Raw genomic sequence first — 26,516 nt, forward strand, 5'->3', positions numbered from 1 at the left:
TGGCAAGCACAGAGGAGGAGGCAGATGTGCCTCCTTCCTCTTCGGGACCGATGTCCCTTGAACATAAGCCGGTGATCAGCTTTTTTTTCTCCTCACACTGTCAGCGTGAGGAGAAAAAAAAACAATTACCGAGCTTTTGTTTACACACGTGATCAGATGTCATTGGCTGACAGCTGATTACGTGGTAAGGGGCCGCGATCGGCCCCTTACTCGGATCGGTGATCACCCGAGTCTCGGTTAATCACGCCGCGCGTGCCCTGCAGGGGGAGCGCTGGGAGCGCGCAAAGGGGAGGACGTCCTATGATGGCCTCCCAGAAATTCAGGTCAACGCTGGGGCCATCATTCGGCTACAGCACGGACCTCAAGTGGTTAAAGTATAACTAAAGGCAAAACTTTTGTTTTTTGTTTTTTTTTTTAGATAGAGGGCAGAGAGATTAGAACACCTGTCAATTTTGATTGCTGTCTCTGCCCCCATTATGGAGATTCTCCCTCTGTTTGTCCTGTTTACCATTATCATTGAAAAGGAAAAAAAAAAGAAGATCCCACATTTTTGGATTGTCCCCTGAAAAGTAATAGAGGGGGAAATCTTCCAATGGGGCATGAGTTCTGGTGACCTGGGGGTCCCCAAGGGATTCCCCTCATTTTCTGGTATTTCCTCTCACTTCCTTTTTTGGCTATGGGACAGGAAGTGAAGGGAAGTCTCCCTGCATTGGGACACAAATGGTGAAAAAAAAAAAAAAAATCTGACAGGGGTTATCATAGTTGCCAAGATTGTAAAAAAAAAAAAAGAAAAGTGGAACACTTTTGTGGCTGTAGGCGGAGCCGTACAATAATTAGGGGGAGAGGGGGAAAGGGGAAGAGGGAAATGACGCGACAGCAGCCCCAGATCCTACACAATAAAAATATGTGTATTCTAGAAAGTTTAACAATCAGCAGATAAAGTCACTCCAAAGACATGCTGGTAGGTTAATTGGATCCTGTCTAAAATTGTCCCTAGTATGTATGAATGTGAGTTAGGGACCTTAGATTGTAAGCTCCTTGAGGGTAGGGACTGATGTGAATGTACAATGTATATGTAAAGCGCTGCGTAAATTGACGGCGCTATATAAGTACCTGAAATAAAATAAATAAATAAATAAATAAATAAAGTTACTCCAAACACCTGGTGTTAGCACTTCAATCATCCCGGCACCATGGTTGTTATGGTGTCAGGATGATTAAAGAGCCCCCCCTCACACCAGGAGTCCCCGGCGGAGCCCCCCCTCACACCAGAAGTCCCCGGCGGAGCCCCCCCTCACACCAGGAGTCCCCGGCGGAGCCCCCCCTCACACCAGGAGTCCCCGGCGGAGTCCCCCCTCACACCAGAAGTCCCCGGCGGAGCCCCCCCTCACACCAGGAGTCCACGGTGGAGCTCCCCCTCGCATCAGGAGTCCTCGGCGGAGCCCCCCCTCGCATCAGGAGTCCCCGGCGGAGCTCCCCCTCGCATCAGGAGTCCCCAGGGAAGCCCCCCCTCGCATCAGGAGTCCCCGGCGGAGCTCCCCCTCGCATCAGGAGTCCCCGGCGGAGGCCCCCCCTCGCATCAGGAGTCCCCGGCGGAGCCCCCCCTCGCATCAGGAGTCCCCGGCGGAGCTCCACCTCGCATCAGGAGTCCCCGGCGAAGCCCCCCCTCGCATCAGGAGTCCCCGGCGGAGCCCCCCTCGCATCAGGAGTCCCCGGCGGAGCCCCCCCTCGCATCAGAAGTCTCCGGCGGAGCCCCCCCTCGCATCAGGAGTCCCCGGCGGAGCCCCCCCTCGCATCATGAGTCCCCGGCGGAGCCCCCCCTCGCATCAGGAGTCCCCGGCGGAGCTCCCCCTCGCATCAGGAGTCCCCAGGGAAGCCCCCCCTCGCATCAGGAGTCCCCGGCGGAGCTCCCCCTCGCATCAGGAGTCCCCGGCGGAGGCCCCCCCCTCGCATCAGGAGTCCCCGGCGGAGCCCCCCCTCGCATCAGGAGTCCCCGGCGGAGCCCCCCTCGCATCAGGAGTCCCCGGCGGAGCCCCCCCTCGCATCAGAAGTCTCCGGCGGAGCCCCCCCTCGCATCAGAAGTCTCCGGCGGAGCCCCCCCTCGCATCAGGAGTCCCCGGCGGAGCCCCCCCTCGCATCAGGAGTCCCCGGCGGAGCCCCCCCTCGCATCAGGAGTCCCCGGCGGAGCCCCCCCTCGCATCAGAAGTCTCCGGCGGAGCCCCCCCTCGCATCAGAAGTCTCCGGCGGAGCCCCCCCTCGCATCAGGAGTCCCCGGCGGAGCCCCCCCTCGCATCAGGAGTCCCCGGCGGAGCCCCCCCTCGCATCAGGAGTCCCCGGCGGAGCCCCCCTCGCATCAGGTGTCCCCAGTGGAGCCCCCCTTACGATTCCCAGAGCTTTTCTTCCAATAATAATAATCCAAAAAGTGACAAAAAAAAACAAACGAAACTCCATATTAAGTGTAACTAATGAATCCATAGAACCACTGTGCAAATAGAATATAAAAAAGCAATAAATACGGCACTCTAAAATAAGTAATGGTAGTGCAACTATGTGATCTGTGCAATAATAATATAGAATAAATATATATAAATAATGACAGATAAAAATCCACACAAGTGCAATAAATAATAATTAAGTCCAATGGTATCAAAAAGGTGCTTAGATCAGTGAAGAAACGTGCCCTTGGTAAAAAGGTCCCATAGACGATACAATCAAAATTGATAAAACAGCTCCACGATCCTCCTCAAAATGACTCTCCTAGGGATCTCTCGTCCTAACACCGCATAGGATTTTCCCTATAGAACCTCCATTCACGTGGTTGTTTTACATTTCTATTATATTCATTTTTTTGAGCAATATTTATTATACTTTTTTGAGCGTCACTTAATCATCAGTTTTTTACACCATTTATATTTTAATTTGATTGAGCGCTACATTCATTTAATATTTTGTTACCTACATCTACTAGCGCCTGGGTTGTCCACTATTTGCGCCTGAATTATGCCTACTCTACATGAATGGGTGCCCGGATTGCGCCTACTTGACCCCTATTAGCGGCTCAGTTGCTGCTGCTCTGTACCAGCCGATTTAGATAGCTACAGCTTGTGCGCAAGTGTGGTAGAGCAGAGAGCGCCCCTTCAAGCCCAGCAGCGTGCGGGTGTGATTTCCAATGCTGCCTATCAGTGCCGGGACAAGGTCACCCAGTGCCCAGGGTGAACATACCAGATTGCCCCCCCCCCCCCATTTACAGTGCAAGGGTTCAGTAGCAAGTGATGCAGAGCTCAGGAATGGAAAAAAAAAACATATTAAGGATTGTGGAAATAGGGTTCAGAAGACTGGTATAAAACCCAATATGTTATATATTGCAGTTTAACAATCATTAGATGTGGTGGCTGCATTAGTTTTATTTTAGGCTTTTCCCCTCTGTTTTCACCTGGCGATCTGGCCAGTGGCATATGTCCTGTATTAGAGTGCCCCCAATCTGGATAAAGGAGCACAGAAGGCACAGCTGATAGCAGCATAGTCAGTCTGGGAAGGAGGGTAGTGTTAGATGTACTAGCAGATTTAGCCAAACTCAATAGCCTATGAAAAACAGGATCACACATTCTCCACACTTCAGCACACTGGACTCCTCTACTTTCTGCTCTGCTGTCTAAAGTCAACATGGGAAAGAGAATGAGGAGGACACGCTCTGACACACAGGGGGCTCTGACACACAGGGGGGCTCTGACACACAGGGGGCTCTGACACACAGGGGGGCTCTGACACACAGGGGGCTCTGACACACAGGGGGCTCTGACACACAGGGGGCTCTGACACACAGGGGGGCTCTGACACACAGGGGGCTCTGACACACAGGGGGCTCTGACACACAGGGGGGCTCTGACACACAGGGGGCTCTGACACACAGGGGGGCTCTGACACACAGGGGGCTCTGACACACAGGGGGGCTCTGACACACAGAGGGGCTCTGACACACAGGGGGCTCTAACACACAGGGGGGCTCTGACACACAGGGGGGCTCTGACACACAGGGGGCTCTGACACACAGGGGGGCTCTGACACACAGGGGGCTCTGACACACAGGGGGGCTCTGACACACAGAGGGGCTCTGACACACAGGGGGGCTCTGACACACAGGGGGCTCTGACACACAGGGGGCTCTGACACACAGGGGGCTCTGACACACAGGGGGGCTCTGACACACAGGGGGCTCTGACACACAGGGGGCTCTGACACACAGGGGGGCTCTGACACACAGGGGGGCTCTGACACACAGGGGGGCTCTGACACACAGGGGGCTCTGACACACAGGGGGCTCTGACACACAGGGGGGCTCTGACACACAGGGGGGCTCTGACACACAGGGGGCTCTGACACACAGGGGGGCTCTGACACACAGGGGGCTCTGACACACAGGGGGGCTCTGACACACAGGGGGGCTCTGACACACAGGGGGGCTCTGACACACAGGGGGGCTCTGACACACAGGGGGCTCTGACACACAGGGGGCTCTGACACACAGGGGGCTCTGACACACAGGGGGGCTCTGACACACAGGGGGCTCTGACACACAGGGGGCTCTGACACACAGGGGGGCTCTGATTCCCAACAACATCGATGGCATTTGCAGCTTGCTGAAATAATGTTTCCCCAGCCTTTATCCCCAGTCTGCACATGTACAGAGCTCTATGCTAACACCTCAGCTCTTTTCTGGGAATGTGGGGCTGACAGAGCAGGGGAGGGCTCAATAGACTGACAGGAGACTGAGCTAATAGGGACAGGTATTTATTTTTTCATTGCACCCAGCTTATATCAGGCAAATAATATAGTAAGTACACTGCTGTTAGTGAGACATATCCTGTGTTTAGGATGGGAGACAGCTGGGGGGAGTTAGTTAAGCACTGGATCCCCTCCCTATACACAAGTACTAGATGGATCAGCAGAGAACATTAACAAATGAAAAGTCCCAGTATATTCCCAACATATATAAGAATTGTTCTTCACTTTTTGTAAACCTGCTCTGCAAAGTACAGGGCGAGTTTACAGCACAGCCAGGTAGAGTTTGGAAGGCAGAGCAGTGGGGACTCACATGGAAGAAAACTAACATCCATCCTGTGAGATCTTCATGTTGGGAGAGCTGTATGATGTATGCAGGGGGCGGAGAGCAATGATCGGAACTGCACTGTTGTATCATCTTGCTCCGCCCACCTGTAGAGGAGCTCTCAGTGTCACAGCCCGATCCAGCCAGCCAGACTGATGAGAAATCAAGGCCAGTAGAATGAATTCTTCTCCCTCTGTGCCAGAATGTGGTTGCCGCTGTAGAGAGGAGGCAAGCAATATGTATGGGTGCATCCTCAGCCCACTTTTTGGGCAGACTGTCCAATTGAGTGGAGCCATAACCTAAATATTCTCTGCATGCTCATGCTGCTGTCGGCGACCTAGAGCCCCCCTCCCACACTCCTCCCACACCCTGCCCAGGGCAGCCGATCCTCCCGCCCACCCCTTGTACCGGCCCTGCTGCCTATAGATGGCAGTGCTGAGCCGATGACGTCACTGAGAATCCAGCTTCAAGATAAAGAGAGCACTGCTATAACCTTGCCGGACGCAGTGGCGTGTGTCCTTAATCCAAGCCAACTGGGAGGTATATCGTCAGGTCCACGAGTTCTAGTCTACCCTGGGGCTTGTGGATCGGGTGTGCAAAGCACACTTTTTTTTCCTACATTTTTTTAATTATTCATTTTATTTATGGTATTTATGATTTTCATTTATTATTTTTATACCCCTTTATATTTATTCATTATTCATTTCATCAAGCACCCATTTTTATACACCATTATTTATTTTTAGATTTACCCATTATTATATTTTTTTTTTCTTTTTCTACACCATTTTTTCTTTTTCATATGCATTTATTATTTTTATACACCCTGATTCATAGTTATTTTTATATTTATTAATTATTATCCTCATTATTTTTCTTTATTTTTATACACCCTTATTTAGAGTTATTTTTATATTTATTAACTATTATATTTATCATTATTATTTATTTTATACACCCTTTTTTTTGGAACCAATTCTTTTTTGGAATTTGGAATTTTTTTGGAACCAATTTTGCTCGTAATCCAAGGGAATACTGTTATTGCATTTTTAGTTATCACAGGGCTCTGTGATACTGATATGCACACAGGAGCCATGTTATTTTTTAGTAAATCTCCACGTGTTGAAATAATTAAACAAGACACTGTACCTTGTTCCTTCAAAAGATTTATAGTCGGCCTTCCTGCTGATCGGGAGTGAACATTTCTGGTAGTGAGAAAACAAAGTGTGAAAAGATCAGAACAGACTATGGCACAAGCCAACATATCCTCGTCTTCTAATGACACATTACTGTCTCATATTTATACGTATGTATGTTTATGATCAGTTTGCATATATAATGAACAAAAATCTTCTGTACACCAAATGAAAGAACAAACAGTTCTTATTGCCCAGAACAACCAAAGATGTTCTTTTATGCACCCATATTGCACTGTAAACATTAGTTGCAGCCATGCAATGAGAATGAAACATTACTTGTGCCAAGTAAGTAAAAAAGTTTTTTGTACAGAAACATTTCCTTTGGATGAAATTTTGCATTAACTGCTGTATGTTTCCAGATTTGGCAGTCATGCAATGTAAAGCTGGCCATAGGTTTTCTGTCTTTCAGCCCCGCAGGCTGAAGAAGAAAAATCTATTGAATACTCCATGCACACTACACAGTGTCAATGGGGTAAAGGCTGTGAGAACACCCAAACAGGGGTAGACTCTGATTGAATGCAGCCGATGTTCAGCCAACAGTTTTTTCCTTCAATTTACAGATCGAAGGATGTCAGGCGGGAAGGTGCTAACAGGGCCACCCGCAGCTCAAATTTTGGCTGCTTCCGTGGACATTTTAAGCAGTTGCATTCAGTGTTTTAAACTGCCTATTAAATTGCAGTGATACAACATTACAGTATCAGGGCCTCATTTTGACTAATGTAGTGATGAAAGGAAATATATCAATGGCAAAAGGAAGCACATACATAAGGAACTGTGTATTATTTGTAAAAGGGATTAAAAAAAAATGCCAAATAAGGAATATTCCCGACATATAGACCATGTTTGAATGGATGAGAATACTCAGTAAAGGTCTTACAGTGGTAGTCCTAGGTGTTTGGCCAGTTCAATCTGTCTGATGAACACCTGACGCTGCTCTTCCTTCTGATCATCTGTGCTGGCGATCCGGGGAGTGAAATCCAGGCCAACCTGAGAACAGACACAACAGAGCTAATTTATTGAAAACAAACTGTAACCAATCTAGAGGGCAGCACGGTGGTTTAAAGGGTAGTACTTCTGCCTTGTAGCACTGGGGTCCTTAATTTAAATTCCGACCAGGACACTATTTGCATGTCCTACCAGTGCTTGCATGGGATTTTTCATGTGCTCTGGTTTCCTCCCACATTCCAAAGACATGGTGATAGGTTAATCTAACTATTTAAATTTGTCCTAGTATGTGTATGTATGAATGCAAGTTAGGGACCTTACATTGTAAGCTCCTTGAGAGCAGAGACTGATGTAAATTTTCAATATATGACACGCTGTGTAAATTGTCAGTGCTGTATAAATGCCTTTAATAAATGCTGTGATGTTTATGTAAAAATGTCATCCCCATGTTAATTCCCTTCAACTGTTTTCAATTTGTATTCAAGAACTGGCCCCTGCCAATCTGTCTGGCTGTAGAGTTGTAATAGAGGCACTGGACTGAGGGAGGGATTCTGGAAAATATACTCCACCCACTACATGGACCAGGGGAGGGATTCAGGAGACGATGCTCCACCCACTACATTGACCGGGGGAGGAATTCAGGAGAAAATGCTCCACCCACTACATTGACCGGGGGAGGGATTCAGGAGAAAATGCTCCACCCACTACATTGACCGAGGAGAGAATCAGGAGAAAATGCTCCACTCACTACACAGACCAGGGGAGGGATTCAGGAGAGAATGCTCCACCCACTACATTGACCGGGGGAGGGATTCAGGAGAAAATGCTCCACCCACTACACAGACCAGGGGAGGGATTCAGGAGAAAATGCTCCACCCACTACATTGACCGGGGGAGGGATTCAGGAGAAAATGCTCCACTCACTACACAGACTACGGAAGGGATTTAGGAAAATATGCTCCACCCACTACATTGACGTGGGGGAGGGATTCAGGAGAAAATGCTCCACCCACTACATTGACCAGGGGAGAGATTCAGGAGAAAATGCTCCACTCACTACACAGACCATGGGAGGGTTTTAGGAAAATATGTTCCACCCACTACATTGACCGGGGGAGGGATTCAGAAAAAAATGCTCCACCCACTACATTGACCGGGGGAGGGATTCAGGAGAAAATGCTCCACCCACTACACAGACCAGGGGAGGGATTCAGGAGAAAATGCTCCACCCACTACATTGACCGGGGGGAGGGAATTAACCAGGGGAGGGATTCGGGAGAAAATGCTCCACCCACTACATTGACCGGGAGAGGGATTCAGGAGAAAATGCTCCACCCACTACATGGAGCGGGGGAGGGGGGGGAATTCAGGAGAAAATGCTCCACCCACTACACAGACCAGGGGAGGGATTCAGGAGAAAATTCTCCACCCACTACACAGACCAGGGGAGGGATTTAGGAAAATATGCTCCACCCACACAGCAACACAATACTGTAAATGTAATGTTGCAGTATATTAGGGACGGGGGTGTGAACTCTCACAGGCCTCTACATACAATGGTCACAGACCTTCCCCTGTATTCTACAGGTAATAGATAAATTTGCAACACAATTGGTCACCAGAAATATAACTTTATTAAAATTTTTATTACAAATAAACTTCAATTGGTTTAATCACTATTATAATTTAAAGTTTAACCCCTATTAAAAAGGTATAAAAGTTGCTCTCTGCAACACGGTGATAATGTAACTGCTACACTTACAAGATACTATATGGGTTTGCACAGGCAGTTTGGTGCATAAAAAGTATATATTTATTATAATTTGTGGCTAGTGAGAAATAGATTTGAATGGAAATTTGTGTGCCTGGAGTTCAGCTTTAATTTCCATACCTGCAGCAAATAGTTGTAGTTCAATATTCTGATGAAACATGACAGTGTCTAATCTGGGGGTCATTCAGAGGATCCCATCAAGGAATTCTCACACAGCAAAATCTCTGACAATACACAAAACCTAAAATGGTATATTAGATATTCTGTACCTCACCAATTGCAACCAATTCATCCTTGTAGAGCTCAAATAAAGGCAAAGCATCTTCTAAGTCCTAGAGGATAAAATAACGTTCACTATCACATCTAAAAAATCTTTATTTTCCAAGTATTTAAGTATTTTTATTTATGAAAATAATGGCTGACGAAAGCTGCTTAAAGGATCACCCCATTCACTAAACTGGTATTTGGGTTCTAGGTGGGGTCTGGACTGAGTTGCCCGGTTTACTCCTAAACTTATTGTGGATTCCAGTGGTTGGAGGTCCCTGCCATGGTTTCCAGATGTTCCTTTTGCATCTGTTGCTTCTCCATCATAAGAAATAAAAAAAAAAATCAATCAGTCAATGGGAAGAGTTGGACATCTTATTAGAAGGTGAGCAGACCTGGGAAGTCAAGCACAGAGATCTTTTCCATGGAGTCCCAAGAGGCGTAAGAATTTAAGGACTTAAGTCCCAGTCATGAAATACAAGTAAAGCGCTCAAATGAACTCCCTAAGGCTCCTTTCACACAGGCGCTTCCATTGGACGGACTCCGCTTGCTCATCGGTGACATGTCCGCTAACATCCGCCGCTATGCGATCCTGTCCGCCAAATCCAGACGGATGTTGGTCCTATTTTCTGCACAGTAAACGGAGATGGACAAAGTCCCGCTCTCCTCTATGGGGAGATCAGGTGAAAATGGACCGCCTGTCTGTTTTCATCCGATCCGTCAGACGGATGGAAAATAGGACCTCCATATGTCTGGATTTGGCAGACAGGATCAGATCATATAGGATAGCAGCAGATGTCAGCGGACATGTCACTGCTGATATCCGCCACTCCATAGAAGTGAATGCAGGATCCGATCAGGTCCGCCTGAAAAACTGACAGACAGATATGTTCGGACAGCCTGTGCGAAAGGGGCCCCAAAAAGTAACGATAAGTAATGGGCTCTGAATATTCTATGTGTGAGGATAGTTCAGGGAGGGTATCTCTGTTATACACACAAGGCAGTAGCTTCCAGGGTAAAACAAGTTTATTAAATGAAATAACACCAAGAAAAACATTCCATAATAATAGTATCTTATATGGTGCTTGGTGTCCAACAATGAAGCACAGGGATATGGCAATGTTCCAATGATGACAAAAGGGATAGCAATATGCCAAAACATCAAATGTGCCGATCTCGATGCAGAAGGTGGGGAAACACACTACCATCCCCGCTCCAGGATGGTCGCTGGCAGCGGCAAGGATGCGCATCACCAGAAGTGATGTCACCAGGAATCGTAAGTCATCGGCCGGGATCGGAGAACATGCTTTAGGGCACCAGGAATTGATACTGTCCCCCCTAATTTGGTATAGTAAATCCTCCCCTTTAAGCAAATGGTTTAGAATTACAATATCAATTCCAATATAAATGCTCTAATATGGAATACAGATTAAGAAGTTGGAGTCCCTCCTTAAGTGAGAAAGTAGACCCCTGCATATAAGCTAATCTATATCTTCTGGCCATCAGAACCCTCCCATATAAATATACCTCTAACCCTTTAAATGCTGGAGTTTACTCTTGATAGCTAAATAGGAATTAGCCCCATGGTTCATATATTTTTATTCGCTTTATATATTTTATTTGTCTTTTATATGACTGATTGTACTATTATAAGACGTTTATAAGCAAGAGAGTTTATGTATATTGTGTTGAATGCCAGCTTGCTGAAACCTATGCAAGTGTTAACGAAGCCCAGGGTATATTACGGACGGAGTGCACCATCATGGCGCAGCTCCTGATAAAGTCACAGTGACGAAACGCATTGGGCTGGACTTGCTGGTGTCACTTCCGTCTGTCTGGTTCCGGACTGTGGAACGCAAAACGCTTCTTGGATTACATGAGCATGTAGCTTATGTAATGTGAGCATTTTGACTATGTGAGTAGAAAATTGTATGTTTTTTAATACTTTTAATAAACAGAATCACGCTATGGGATGTTGTTTGGCTTCTATTTCCCTCCACATGTATGCAAATGATGGAGTATTGCTTGTAAAGGAGGTGTCCCATTCAATATAAGGGATACATGGGGGCAGTCAAAGGAAAAGCTGTTTGATTTTGCACAAAACTTACCTTTCTGGTGAGTGGGCAACACAAAGGAGGGGGAGCACGCAGTGTTGCAATTTAAAGCACAGACCCTATGAATTTTGAAGCACTGAGCACTTTTTGAAACACATGAACTTTATTAATCTTATTAAATGTATATGAATTCATTTGAAGCATGTAGCACTTTATTATGTGATTTATAGTTTATAAATTTATTATTGAGTTTTATAATGAGTTTATCTGAGCATTCTGAGCACTTTATCACACATGTGAAAATAGTGCAGCACATATTTGGTGGCATTGATATTCAGATTAACCCTTCACGGTGTAATCATAGTGCAGGCAGCTATAAGGAAATACACATCATAGCGCGGGGTTTATTGTTTTTTAATGTTCCTACACAGTAGAAGTTGGTAATATCTGGTTAATAATAAATTGTAAAGCATCTTACCTGAAGGGTGGCACTGCGTTGTTGCTCTGAGGTTTCCGTTTGCACTGGGTGCACTCCTAAACATGGAAATACCAGTCCCGCATTCCTGTATATAGTCAGGCACTGGATAAACAACATGACCGCCTTATAATTTTACATCTGTGCTACTAAACAAAGCCACTGCCTAAGGCTACTTTCACACTGGGGTGGGGGCAGGAGGGGGGGCAGGGTGGCATTAATCGGTAACAGCGCTTTTCGTGCCGCTAGCGAGGCTCTTTTAACCCACGCTATCGGCTGAATAAAGGGTTAAAAGTGCCTGCAAATCGCCGCTGCCAAAGCGCTTTGCAGGCGCTTCGGTAGTGCTGCCCATGCATGCACTACTTTTTTTCAGTACAGCCAGAGTCACTGCACAGCTGCCAATTGAACTTTATGAAATGTCTGTGCGACATTTCAATAAAGTTTGTTAAAAAAAAAAAAGGGAACAGAGCAGTACAGCGTGGTGATCCCGCTGAACTGCACTGCACACCAGCTGCTGTTACAATGCAGCAGCTGGTGTGAACGGACCGTAAAGGTACATCATATATTCATCTTTTGGTGCTTTCAGTTAAAGTGATTGTAAAGTCTCGTTTTTTTTTTTTTAGTTAAAAATAACAAACATGTTATACTTACCTCCTCTGTTACAGTGGTTTTGCACAGAGCAGCCCAGATCCTCCTCTTCTCGCATCCCTCTTGGGTGCTCCTGGTCCCTCCCTCCTGTTTAGTGCTCCTACAGCAAGCAGCTTGCTATGGGGGCACCCAAGCTGAGCTGCAGCTTCCCGTGTCCATTCAGACACGGAGCCATGGCGCAGCCCCACCCCCTTTCTCTCCTTTTTGGCTAACAGCAGCAAGAGCCAATGGCGGTACACTGCTGTCTCAGCCAATGAGGATTGGAGTCCCAGGCAGCCAAGACACTCCTGCAACATCGCTGGATCTAGTAAGTATTAGGGGGACTGAAGGCGGCTGCTGCACACAGAAGGCTTTTTATCTTAACCACTTGCCGACGCACATATACGGCGGCAGAATGGCACGGGCAGGCAGAATCACGTACCCATACGTGATCTGCCTCCCGCGGGCGGGGGGTCCGATCGGACCCCCCCCCCCCGGTGCCAGCGGCGGTCGGCATTTGTCTGGGAGCGTCGGGAGGCGAGGGGGAGACCATCCGATCGTGGCCCCCCCCTCGCGATCGCTCCCAGCCAATCGGAATCCTCCCCTGCCTGTGTGTAGTTTCACACAGGCAGAGGATGTGATGTCATCTCTCCTCGGCTTGGCAGTTTCCGTCCCAGCGCCGAGGAGAGAAGACATGTGAGTGCACAACACACACACACACAGTAGAACATGCCAGGCATACTTTACACCCCCGATCGCCCCCCGATCACCCCTCCCCCCTCCCTGTCACAAACTGACAGCAAGCAGTATTTTTTTTTTTCTGATTACTGCATGGTGTCAGTTTGTGACAGTTACAGTGTTAGGGCAGTGAGTATTACCCCCCTGTAGGTCTAGGATACCCCCTAACCCCCCCTAATAAAGTTTTAACCCCTTGATCACCCCCTGTCACCAGTGTCACTAAGCGATCATTTTTCTGATCGCTGTATTAGTGTCGCTGGTGACGCTAGTTAGGGAGGTAAATATTTAGGTTCGCCGTCAGCGTTTTATAGCGTCAGGGACCCCCCATATACTATATAATAAATGTTTTAACCCCTTGATTGCCCCCTAGTTAACCCTTTCACCACTGATCACTGTATAACCGTTACGGGTGACGCTGGTTAGTTCGTTTATTTTTTATAGTGTCAGGGCACCTGCCGTTTATTACCGAATAAAGGTTTAGCCCCCTGATCGCCCCGGCGGTGATATGCGTCGCCCCAGGCAGCGTCAGATTAGCGCCAGTACCGTTAACACCCACGCACGCGGCATACGCCTCCCTTAGTGGTATAGTATCTGTACGGATCAATATCTGATCTGATCAGATCTATACTAGCGTCCCCAGCAGTTTAGGGTTCCCAAAAACGCAGTGTTAGCGGGATCAGCCCAGATACCTGCTAGCACCTGCGTTTTGCCCCTCTGCCCGGCCCAGCCCACCCAAGTGCAGTATCGATCGATCACTGTCACTTACAAAACACTAAACGCATAACTGCAGCGTTCGCAGAGTCAGGCCTGATCCCTGCGATCGCTAACAGTTTTCTTGGTAGCGTTTTGGTGAACTGGCAAGCACCAGCCCCAGGCAGCGTCAGGTTAGCGCCAGTACCGCTAACACCCACGCACGCACCGTACACCTCCCTTAGTGGTATAGTATCTGATCAAATCAATATCTGATCTGATCAGATCTATACTAGCGTCCCCAGCAGTTTAGGGTTCCCACAAACGCAGTGTTAGCGGGATCAGCCCAGATACCTGCTAGCACCTGCGTTTTGCCCCTCCGCCCGGCCCAGCCCAGCCCACCCAAGTGCAGTATCGATCGATCATTGTCACTTACAAAACACTAAACGCATAACTGCAGCGTTCGCAGAGTCAGGCCTGATCCCTGCGATCGCTAACAGTTTTTTTGTAGCGTTTTGGTGAACTGGCAAGCACCAGCGGCCTAGTACACCCCGGTCGTAGTCAAACCAGCACTGCAGTAACACTTTGTGACGTGGCGAGTCCCATAAGTGCAGTTCAAGCTGGTGAGGTGGCAAGCACAAGTAGTGTCCCGCTGCCACCAAAAAGACAAACACAGGCCCGTCGTGCCCATAGTGCCCTTCCTGCTGCATTCGCCAATCCTAATTGGGAACCCACCGCTTCTGCAGCGCCCGTACTTCCCCCATTCACATCCCCAACCAAATGCAGTCGGCTGCATGAGAGGCATTTTCTTTATGTCCTCCCGAGTACCCCTACCCAACGAACCCCCAAAAAAGATGTCGTGTCTGCAGCAAGCGCAGATATAGGCGTGACACCCACTATTATTGTCCCTCCTGTCCTGACAATCCTGGTCTTTGCATTGGTGAATGTTTTGAACGCTACCATTCACTAGTGGAGTATTAGCGTAGGGTACAGCATTGCACAGACTAGGCACACTTTCACAGGGTCTCCCAAGATGCCATCGCATTTTGAGAGACCCGAACCTGGAACCGGTTACAGTTATAAAAGTTAGTTACAAAAAAAAAAAAAAACACATACAAAAATATAAAATAAAAAAAAAATAGTTGTCGTTTTATTGTTCTCTCTCTCTCTATTGTTCTGCTCTTTTTTACTGTATTCTATTCTGCAATGTTTTATTGTTATTATGTTTTATCATGTTTGCTTTTCAGATATGCAATTTTTTATACCTTACCGTTTACTGTGTTTTATTGTTAACCATTTTTTTGTCTTCAGGTACGCCATTCACAACTTTGAGTGGTTATACCAGAATGATGCCTGCAGGTTTAGGTATCATCTTGGTATCATTCTTTTCAGCCAGCGATCGGCTTTCATGTAAAAGCAATCCTAGCAGCTAATTAGCCTCTAGACTGCTTTTACAAGCAGTGGGAGGGAATGCCCCCCCCCCCCAACGTCTTCCGTGTTTTTCTCTGGCTCTCCTGTCTCAACAGGGAACCTGAGAATGCAGCCGGTGATTCAGCCAGCTGACCATAGAGCTGATCAGAGACCAGAGTGGCTCCAAACATCTCTATGGCCTAAGAAAGCTACGAGCATTTTATGACTTAGATTTCGCCGGATGTAAACAGCGCCATTGGGAAATTGGGAAAGCATTTTATCACACCGATCTTGGTGTGGTCAGATGCTTTGAGGGCAGAGGAGAAATCTAGGGTCTAATAGACCCCAATTTTTGCAAAAAAGAGTACCTGTCACTACCTATTGCCATGATAGGGGATATTTACATTCCCTGAGATAACAATAAAAATGATTTAAAAAAAAAAAAGAATGAAAGGAACAGTTTAAAAATAAGATAAAAAAATAATAATAATAAAGAAAAAAAAAAAAAGCACCCCTGTCCCCCCTACTCTCGCGCTAAGGCGAACGCAAGCGTCGGTCTGGCGTCAAATGTAAACAGCAATTGCACCATGCATGTGAGGTATCACCGCGAACGTCAGATCGAGGGCAGTAATTTTAGCAGTAGACCTCCTCTGTAAATCTAAAGTGGTAACCTGTAAAGGCTTTTAAAGGCTTTTAAAAATGTATTTAGTTTGTCGCCACTGCACGTTTGTGCGCAATTTTAAAGCATGTCATGTTTGGTATCCATGTACTCGGCCTAAGATCATCTTTTTTATTTCATCAAACATTTGGGCAATATAGTGTGTTTTAGTGCATTAAAATTTAAAAAAGTGTGTTTTGTCCCCAAAAAATGCGTTTGAAAAATCGCTGCGCAAATACTGTGTGAAAAAAAAAAATGAAACACCCACCATTTTAATCTGTAGGGCATTTGCTTTAAAAAAATATATAATGTTTGGGGGTTCAAAGTAATTTTCTTGCAAAAAAAAATTATTTTTTTATGTAATCAAAAAGTGTCAGAAAGGGCTTTGTCTTCAAGTGGTTAGAAGAGTGAGTGATGTGTGACATAAGCTTCTAAATGTTGTGCATAAAATGCCAAGACAGTTCAAAACCCCCCCAAATGACCCCATTTTGGAAAGTAGACACCCCAAGCTATTTGCTGAGAGGCATGTCGAGTCCATGGAATATTTTATATTGTGACACAAGTTGCGGGAAAGAGACAATTTTTTATTTTTTTTTATTTTTTTTTGCGCAAAGTTGTCACTAAATGATATATTGCTCAAACATGCCATGGGAATATGTGAAATTACACCCCAAAATACATTCTGTTGCTTCTCCCGAGCACGGGGATACCACATGTGTGAGACTTTTTGGGAGCCTAGCCGCGTACGGGACCCCGAAAACCAAGCACCGCCTTCAGGCTTTCTAAGGCCGTAAATTTTTGATTTCACTCTTCACTGCCTATCACAGTTTCGGAGGCCATGGAATGCCCAGGTGGCAAAAAACCCCCCCAAATGACCCCATTTTGGAAAGTAGACACCCCAAGCTATTTGATGAGAGGTATAGTGAGTATTTTGCAGACCTCACTTTTTGTCACAAAGTTTTGAAAATTGAAAAAAGAAAAAAAAAATTTTTTTTTCCCGTCTTTCTTTATTTTCAAAAACAAATGAGAGCTGCAAAATACTCACCATGCCTCTCAGCAAATAGCTTGGGGTGTCTACTTTCCAAAATGGGGTCATTTGGGGGGGGTTTGTGCCACCTGGGCATTCCATGGCCTCCGAAACTGTGATAGGTAGTGAGGAGTAAAATCAAAAATGTACGCCCTTAGAAATCCTGAAGGCGGTGATTGGTTTTCGGGGTCCCGTACGCGGCTAGGCTCCCAAAAAGTCTCACACATGTGGTATCCCCGTACTCAGGAGAAGCAGCTAAATGTATTTTGGGGTGCAATTCCACATATGCCCATGGCCTGTGTGAGCAATATATCATTTAGTGACAACTTTTTGTAATTTTTTTTTTTTTTTTTTTGTCATTATTCAATCACTTGGGACAAAAAAAAATGAATATTCAATGGGCTCAACATGCCTCTCAGCAAATTCCTTGGGGTGTCTACTTTCCAAAATGGGGTTATTTGTGGGGGTTTTGTACTGCCCTGCCATTTTAGCACCTCAAGAAACGACATAGGCAGTCATAAATTAAAGGCTGTGTAAATTCCAGAAAATGTACCCTAGTTTGTAGGCGCTGTAACTTTTGCGCAAACCAATAAATATACACTTATTGACATTTTTTCTACCAAAGACATGTGGCCGAATACATTTTGGCCTAAATGTATGACTAAAATTGAGTTTATTGGATTTTTTTTAGAACAAAAAGTAGAAAATATCATTTTTTTTCAAAATTTTCGGTCTTTTTCCGTGTATAGCGCAAAAAATAAAAACGGCAGAGGTGATCAAATACCATCAAAAGAAAGCTCTATTTGTGGAAAGAAAAGGACGCAAATTTCGTTTGGGTACAGCATTGCATGACCGCGCAATTAGCAGTTAAAGCGACGCAGTGCCAAATTTTAAAAAGTGCTCTGGTCAGGAAGGGGGTAAAACCTTCCGGGGCTGAAGTGGTTAATGCCTATAATGCATGAAGATAAAAACCTTCTGCCTTTACAACCACTTTAAATAAATTAAAAATAAGCACAAGGGACAGTACTTACATTGCATGAGAAGTGTCCTTTATACTGGTAGCTGCTCTCCATCCAAAAAAGCGCTGTATGAAATGAGGAGGTGGACCCTTTATTCATCTGCCTGTCCTCCATTAACAAATCGCTTTTTATTACTGGAGGATAGAATACGGCTTCTATGAATTTAGGGAGAGGAGAATGACATTAAAGAGGAGCTCCAGTCATATCTGTGTTTATTAAAAGTCAGCAGCTACAAAAACCTGTAGCTGCCAACCTAATAAACATACACTCACCTGTCCCAGAATCCATCGATGTGCTCACCTGAGCTGTGCTCTGTGTTCTGTCCCTGGCACCTTATCTCAACTGTGCGCACCTGGCTGTGACAGCTTGCGGCTTCACAGCCGGGTGCCCACTGCGCATGCGCGAGCCACGCATTCTGAATGGTCCTGCAGCCTTCTGGGACCTGTAATGTGTCCCAGAAGATTATGGGGGGTTGGGTCGAAGTTCTGGTCACCTATGCTATCTGAGCGGAAGTGGGAGTGGGCACCTGTCAAAACCAGGCCCCCCCCCCCAAAAAAAAGTGCCAATTCGTAAAGAGTTGGGGGGAGGAGGCCTTAAAGCATAATTCCCCTTTTGGGTGAAGCTCCGCTTTAATCCTGTCGCTTTGCCCTGCATGACTACAAGGCAGGTTTACTATAAATACAGACTTTGGGTGGAGTTGGCCTTTAATAGATACATATGATGTACAGATACTTTAGTCTTACCTTCTAGAAAGCTGAATTAATTTTTCGAATTCTGCAGCATGCTCTGCCACCGCCACTAGAGCCCGGACCCCAGCCTGAAAGCCAGAAAAAGGCCCAAAAATATGAAACATGGTAGTCATTTTTAAACAGGGCATAGTGCTGTCAGAGAAGACCATGATACAGGGTCACTGTGTGCCCGGGAGAACATACCAGCTCTATTCACATTGACCCCAATTTACTAAAGGAGTAGACCATTTTAATTTTTAAACTATTAACTTTGCAAAGAATGCCCAATATATACAGTGGGGATGGAAAGTATTCAGACCCCCTTAAATTTTTCGCTCTTTGTTATATTGCAGCCATTTGCTAAAATCATTTAAGTTCATTTTGTTTCCTCATTAATGTACACACAGCACCCCATATTGACAGAAAAACACAGAATTGTTGACATTTTTGCAGATTTATTAAAAAAGAAAAACTGAAATAATCACATGGTCTGAAGTATTCAGACCCTTTGCTCAGTATTTAGTAGAAGCCCCCTTTTGATCTAATACAGCCATGAGTCTTTTTGGGAAAGATGCAACAAGTTTTTCACACCTGGATTTGGGGATCCTCTGCCATTCCTCCTTGCAGATCCTCTCCAGTTCTGTCAGGTTGGATGGTAAACATTGGTGGACGGCCATTTTTAGGTCTCTCCAGAGATGCTCAATTGGGTTTAAGTCAGGGCTCTGGCTGGGCCATTTAAGAACGGTCACGGAGTTGTTGTGAAGTCACTCCTTCGTTATTTTAGCTGTGTGCTTAGGGTCATTGTCTTGTTGGAAGGTAAACCTTTGGCCCAGTCTGAGGTCCTGAGCACTCTGGAGAAGGTTTTCATTCAGGATAACCCTGTACTTGGCCGCATTCATCTTTCCCTCGATTGCAACCAGTCGTCCTGTCCCTGCAGCTGAAAAACACCCCCACAGCATGATGCTGCCACCACCATGCTTCACTGTTGGGACTGTATTGGACAGGTTATGAGCAGTGCCTGGTTCTCTCCACACATACCACTTAGAATTAAGGCCAAAAAGTTCTATCTTGGTCTCATCAGACCAAAGAATCTTATTTCTCACCATCTTGGAGTCCTTCAGGTGTTTTTTTAGCAAATTCCATGCGGGCTTTCATGTGTCTTGCACTGAGGAGAGGCTTCCGTTGGGCCACTCTGCCATAAAGCCCCGATTGGTGGAGGGCTGCAGTGATCGTTGACTTTCTACAACTTTCTCCCATCTCCTGACTGCATCTCTGGAGCTCAGCCACAGTGATCTTTGGGTTCTTCTTTACCTCTCTCACCAAGGCTCTTCTCCCCCAATAGCTCAGTTTGGCCGGGCGGCCAGCTCTAGGAAGGGTTCTGGTCGTCCCAAATGTCTTCCATTTAAGGATTATGGAGGCCACTGTGCTCTTAGGAACCTTAAGTGCAGCAGAAATTTTTGTAACCTTGGCCAGATCTGTGCCTTGCCACAATTCTGTCTCTGAGCTCTTCAGGCAGTTCCTTTGACCTCATGATTCTCATTTGCTCTGACATGCACCGTGAGCTGTAAGGTCTTATATAGACAGGTGTGTGGCTTTCCTAATCAAGTCCAATCAATATAATCAAACACAGCTGGACTCAAATGAAAGTGTAGAACCATCTCAAGGATGATCAGAAGAAATGGACAGCACCTGAGTTAAATATATGAGTGTCACAGCAAAGGGTCTGAATACTTAGGACCATGTGATATTTCGGTTTTTCTTATTTAATAAATCTGCAAAAATGTCAACAATTCTGTATTTTTCTGTCAATATGGGGTGCTGTGTGTACATTAATGAGGAAAAAAAGGAACTTAAATGATTTTAGCAAATGGCTGCAACATAACAGAGTGAAAAATTTAAGGGGGTCTGAATACTTTCCGTCCCCACTGTGTGTGTATATGTATATATATATATATATATATATATATATATATATATATATATATATATATATATATATATATATATTCTTATGTTAGCATAATTGGAGGCTTCACCTCATTCACTCATTCACTAAGCTAAGTGAAAATTCCCTTTGCAAAAAGAAAATGTCCCCAGCTTAGCAAACAAGGTGAAGCTGGGCTGATTTGAATCATCCAATCATGTGTCAGCAAAAATCCTTTTACATTCGTATGACTGGGTATTTTTGCTAAGTGAATTTTTATTTTTTCTCACCTCATTCACAGTACACCAAGACAGCTTTACTAGCCACTGTATAATCTTTTCCTTTATGGCTTCTCTATACATGCAGCAGCCCTCAGAGGAACGATCCGCAGCGGAGGCATTATCTTGCCTCCTCGCCATCTGTTTTAACCCTTTAAAGCCCACAACACAATCCTATGCACTGCACATGGTTGCAGGGTGGCCCCATTAAATGGGCCATGCTCAACAGGAGGTACTGCTCAACGAACCTGCCAGAGGGTTTAATTCTTGCCATCACAACTGCAGCATGTGTAGATCCCTGGCTACTTCTTTTGTTTTTGTTTAAGGGGGAATGGTTGGGAGGGCTGTAAAAATGTGGCTATAATACGTATTTTTACTGCCCTCCCGAACCACAAGTGTAAATAAGACCTTTCTCTGCTGTGATCATTTCTACCAAACTAACAAATAGTCAAATGGCTAAAAATTAGGGGTGCACCGAATGGAAATTTTGGTGCCGAAACAGAAACCGAAAATGCAGGATGCACTTAGCCAAGTCTGAAACCGAAAATGACAGTTTTTAAAAAATATTTATATTTTTATATATAAATTGTATTATATTCGACTTTTTAATTATCATCAATTTAAATTAATAAGAATTTATTGTTGGCCATTATTGGCACCTTTAGTGCAAGAAAAGCTCAAGAAAAATGCAGTCTGCAGTCTCTAAACATCTCTTGTATCGTGTCCTCAGTCTAACCATCTCTTGCATCACATCTGCAATAACTTACTTAAACTTAAACATACTGCTAATAGTATTAGCAAAATTTCCATTTGGTGCACCTCTAGCATACATGATACAGGAGATGGCCAGAGACTGCAGACATGATACAAAAGATCAATGCAGCCTCACCAGTGCCCGCCAGATGCAGCCTCACCAGTGCCCGTCAGATGCAGCCCCACCAGTGCCCGTCAGATGCAGCCTCACCAGTGCCCGTCAGATGCAGCCCCACCAGTGCCCGTCAGATGCAGCCCCACCAGTGCCCGTCAGATGCAGCCCCACCAGTGCCCGTCAGATGCAGCCCCACCAGTGCCCGTCAGATGCAGCCCCACCAGTGCCCGCCAGATGCAGCCTCACCAGTGCCCGTCAGATGCAGCCCCACCAGTGACCGTCAGATGCAGCCCCACCAGTGACCGTCAGATGCAGCCCCACCAGTGACCGTCAGACGCAGCCTCACCAGTGCCCGTCAGATGCAGCCTCACCAGTGCCCGAATCAGAGCGGCGATCTCCCTCTGTGTTACGGAGCTGGATTTGAATTTCCCGGTGATACATCACACTGATTCAATCTCCCGGCATTGGATCAGTGTGCCGATTATCACAGGAGACAGGACATTGTTACTGCAGCTGCCCGGACTATTCAGCTCCGTGACATAGAGGGAGATCGTCGCTCTGCACGAGGAGAGGAGGAGGGTGGAGAAGACTGACTGAGCAGCCAGACACCCCTACAATGTGTGGCACCCGAGGCAGACCCTGCCCCCTTTTAGGTGCCATTATCAGCACCTTTTCTTCTTTCAGCCGCATGCCGAAAACAACGTTTTTAGCCGATATGTTTCGGCGGGCCGAAGTTTTTTTGTACCACTACTAAAAATGGATAACAGCGGTCCAAAATCTAAGTAAAGTTGCTAAGCAATAGGTTTTAGCAGTTATATGTGTAAAGAAAATAAAACAATACTTACTGTTCTTGCTTCTTGCAAAATGTTATCGATGTCCTGCAATGTAAAGGAGCAATAAATGAATAGATGCACACACAAATTGTAGAAATTTTAAAGACATTGGTATGTTATGAATTGGCACCAGGAGCAAAAAGCTGAAAGTTCTTACCTGTCAGAATTGCAGAGGGGAAAAAGAGACAAAAATAATCAGGGTAGGGTGCAATATTTCACAATCCACCGTCATGGATATTCAAAGATTTACGAATCTTGAAAAAGCAGTAAAAGCACCTAAAACTGAACCCTGTTGCTGCAGGCACTGAGAAGTAATTATTTCTCAAAGTTTACAGAGGTAAACACTTTCACTTTTATTTAGGCAACTCAGCTCACTCTGTATCTCCCAGCAGTGACTTTTCAGCATGACAGCCTTCTAATCTATAATGTAAACACAGAGCAGGTGCCCAGGAAGAGGGGTAGAGAGCAGAGTGCTGAGACTTAAACTTTGGGCAAATTTCTTTTCCCCATGCAGTGGGCCTGTGCCCGCATTGCATGGGTCCGCTTGTTTTTTCTAGGGGTCAGCAGAAAATTTATACTCACCTGATTTGCCGATCCTCCAAAAAAACGTGCTCCCCCACAGTGCAGCGGTGGACTATTCTAGGAGCCGCAGAGACTGGTCTTGTGCGGGGAGGATCGGCGGGTCAGGGAAGTACAGTATATCTCCGTTGTCCACTCCCCTCGTACAAAACGAGCGGCTAACCCGTGCAGTGCGGGCACAGTCCTACTGCACAGGTAAAAATAAATTGCCTGGAGTTTTCCTTTGACTTCACTGCTTCTATTGTAAACTCTAAGCCCCATTCACACCGATGTTACTTGTCATGCAATTTGACAGTTCCAAATTCCTTGACAAGTCGCACCCTATTGTCAACAATGGAACCGTTCAAAGCGGTGCGACTCAGACTTTGTGGTGCTGCATTGATTTTGAAAAAAAAGATTCCTGCACTATTTTTTGCGATTTAAGACTTGTATAGCCATCTCTGTATGAAGTCGCACAGATGTCAGGCAAGACTGAAATTGCACTGACCTGTGGCATTGAAACCGTACTACTTTAAGTGAAGTAGCATCATTTCAAAGTCACATTCAGTGTGAACCAGGGCTAAAGGATTAGTTCACCTTTACTTTTCCCAAAAATTTCCCAATACATCACAGTGTCTTTAAAGGAGAAGTTCAGCCTGGGCTCGTTTGGCTGGGCTTCTCCACTGGGTCACAAGAGTGCAATTCGTTTTGCACTCCTGTGACCCGTTTTCAGCAGAGAACAGTTTGAAATCCAACATTCTTCCCACTGACCCCCAACGTAGAGGGACATTCTTCCCACTGATCACCAATGTAGGGGGACATTCTTCCCACTGACCCCCAATGTAGGGGGACATTCTTCCCACTGACCCCCAATGTAGGGGGACATTCTTCCCACTGACTGCCAATGTAGGGGGACATTCTTCCCACTGACCCCCAATGTAGGGGGACATTCTTCCCACTGACCCCCAATGTAAGGGGACATTCTTCCCACTGACCATCAATGTAAGGGGACATTCTTCCCCCTGACCATCAATGTAAGGGGACATTCTTCCCACTGACCCCCAATGTAGGGGACATTCTTCCCACTGACCCCCAATGTAGGGGACATTCTTCCCACTGACCCCCAATGTAGGGGGACATTCTTCCCACTGACCCCCAATGTAGGGGGATATTCTTCCCACTGACCATCAATGTAAGGGGACATTCTTCCCACTGACCATCAATGTAAGGGGACATTCTTCCCACTGACCCCCAATGTAGGGGACATTCTTCCCACTGACCCCCCAATGTAGGGGGACATTCTTCCCACTGACCCCCAATGTAGAGGGACATTCTTCCCACTGACCCCAATGTAAGGGGACATTCTTCCCACTGACCACCAATGTAAGGGGACATTCTTCCCACTGACCACCAATATAAGGGGACATTCTTCCCACTGACCCCCAATGTAGGGGGACATTCCTCCCGCTGACCATCAATGTAAGGGGACATTCTTCCCCCTGACCATCAATGTAAGGGGACATTCTTCCCACTGACCCCCAATGCAGGGGGACATTCCTCCCACTGACCCCTAATGCAGGGGGACATTCTTCCCACTGACCATGAATGTAGGGGGACATTCTTCCCACTGACCATGAATGTAGGGGGGACATTCTTCCCACTGACCCCCAATGTAAGGGTACATTCTTCCCACTGACCCCCAATGTAAGGGTACATTCTTCCCACTGACCCCCAATGTAGGGGGACATTCTTCCCACTGACCATGAATGTAGGGGGACATTCTTCCCACTGACCATGAATGTAGGGGGACATTCTTCCCACTGACCATGAATGTAGGGGGACATTCTTCCCACTGACCCCTAATGTAGGGGGACATTCTTCACACTGCCCCCCAACGTATGGGGACATTCTTCACACTGCCCCCCAACGTATGGGGACATTCTTCCCACTGACCATCAATGTAAGGGGACATTCTTCCCACTGACCCCCCATGTAGGGGGACATTCTTCCCACTGACCCCCCATGTAGGGGGACATTCTTCCCACTGACCCCCAATGTAAGGGGATATTCTTCCCACTGACCCCCCATGTAGGGGGACATTCTTCCCACTGACCCCCCATGTAGGGGGACATTCTTCCCACTGACCCCCAATGTAAGGGCACATTCTTCCCACTGACCCCCAATGTAAGGGGACATTCTTCCCACTGACCTCCAGTTTAAAGGGACACTACAATTTTCACTGTCGGCGTCTCTTTTCTGGCCATTACTATTATTCTTTTCATCCCATGATTGCTACTAAAAATAATTTGGTTGGATAGATAAGGGTAATCTTTTCTGGGTGTCAAATACTCAAACAGGTGTGTCACAATCCATATTGTTTCCCTTATTATTATCTGTAAAGATCTGATCACACTCATATGCCTTACACTGTAGATATAATAATGTTTAGCGGGGGGTTCCCTGAGACCTGGAGATTATTTCAGGGGTTCCTCTGCGGTAAGGTGGAGAACGTCTACTCCCAGGTTGTAGATAACAAGGAATTTGCCTCCTCCTATTCCTTCTTTATTGAACTGTATTATAATTGTACTGTCCCCCCATCTACATTGTAAATCGCTGCGTAAACTGTTGGCACTATATAAATCCTGCATAATATAATAATGCTCTCATACATACCTGTAATATTCCTGTCCTGGCTGCAATCCATGGCAGGATACATGGGGCAGATCGCTCTGTATGCTGCCATGTTGGCACCAGAAAAACCGCATATTTAAATATTGTCATTGGAAAATAAAAGTCAGCTGATCACATGATTGGCCGGGCCAGCAATGATTCAATCAATTTGGAATTGTCAGCCCCATACACCCCAGGGGAAGAGCTGTGTTACTGTGATAACTGCACATTACAGAAGCATGGAAGGAGAGAGCAATGAATAGGACTCTCACCTGATTAAATTCTGCAGCAGACAGGTGACAGTGACAGTCCACCATCCCCCCATTCAGCTCCATCCCGGCTCCCCGAGCAAGAACTTCCAGACATCTGTCAGTCTCCAGCTCAGCATGGACTCTCACTGCGCATGCGCCTCCCCAGCCACCAGCACCGCCCTCCATCTTTGTACACCCGTTCTTACAGACCTAGCGATATAAACGCCAAAATTGTAACTTTTATTCCGGTAAAACTAATTTTACTCGAGGTAACTGTATTAAAAAATGTCCTCTAAAAAGTGATTTGTGTTTTATTTCAAGTACTGGCAACTGTCCGGTGTAGTAAGATGGCGATTTTTCCGTTTTAGCAGGCAACTGGTTACGTTATTTTATTTTTTTTGTTACTAAATTATTTTAAATATATC

The 26,516-nt window shown here is 46.1% G+C and overlaps 1 protein-coding gene across 1 annotated transcript; it reads right to left on the reverse strand.

Annotated features, from left to right (window-relative positions):
• Positions 1-6,008: 6,008 nt before the first annotated feature.
• LOC141124020 (putative deoxyribonuclease TATDN3) lies at positions 6,009-26,292 on the reverse strand. The gene is made up of 7 exons (XM_073612091.1): positions 26,113-26,292; positions 22,625-22,657; positions 18,725-18,798; positions 11,816-11,900; positions 9,289-9,351; positions 7,181-7,290; positions 6,009-6,309 (listed from the first exon to the last, which is right to left on the reverse strand). The coding sequence occupies exons 1-7, from the start codon at positions 26,275-26,277 to the stop codon at positions 6,024-6,026; spliced, it is 816 nt and encodes a 271-aa protein (XP_073468192.1). The 5' UTR covers positions 26,278-26,292; the 3' UTR covers positions 6,009-6,023.
• Between the last annotated feature and the right edge of the window lie 224 nt (positions 26,293-26,516).

The sequence above is a fragment of the Aquarana catesbeiana genome, unplaced genomic scaffold (assembly GCF_042186555.1).
Source record: "Aquarana catesbeiana isolate 2022-GZ unplaced genomic scaffold, ASM4218655v1 unanchor9, whole genome shotgun sequence".
Lineage (NCBI taxonomy): Eukaryota > Metazoa > Chordata > Amphibia > Anura > Ranidae > Aquarana > Aquarana catesbeiana.

Bases quoted from the DNA above. Each gene is read 5' to 3' on its own strand.
- LOC141124020 (XM_073612091.1), bottom strand. From the start codon at position 26,277: ATGGAGGGCGGTGCTGGTGGCTGGGGAGGCGCATGCGCAGTGAGAGTC. The intron at 22,658-26,112 runs GTGAGAGTCCTA...TTTACATTGCAG, and splicing joins CTGCTGCAGAATTTAATCAG to GACATCGATAACATTTTGCA. The intron at 18,799-22,624 runs GTAAGTATTGTT...TCTGGCTTTCAG, and splicing joins TTTTGCAAGAAGCAAGAACA to GCTGGGGTCCGGGCTCTAGT.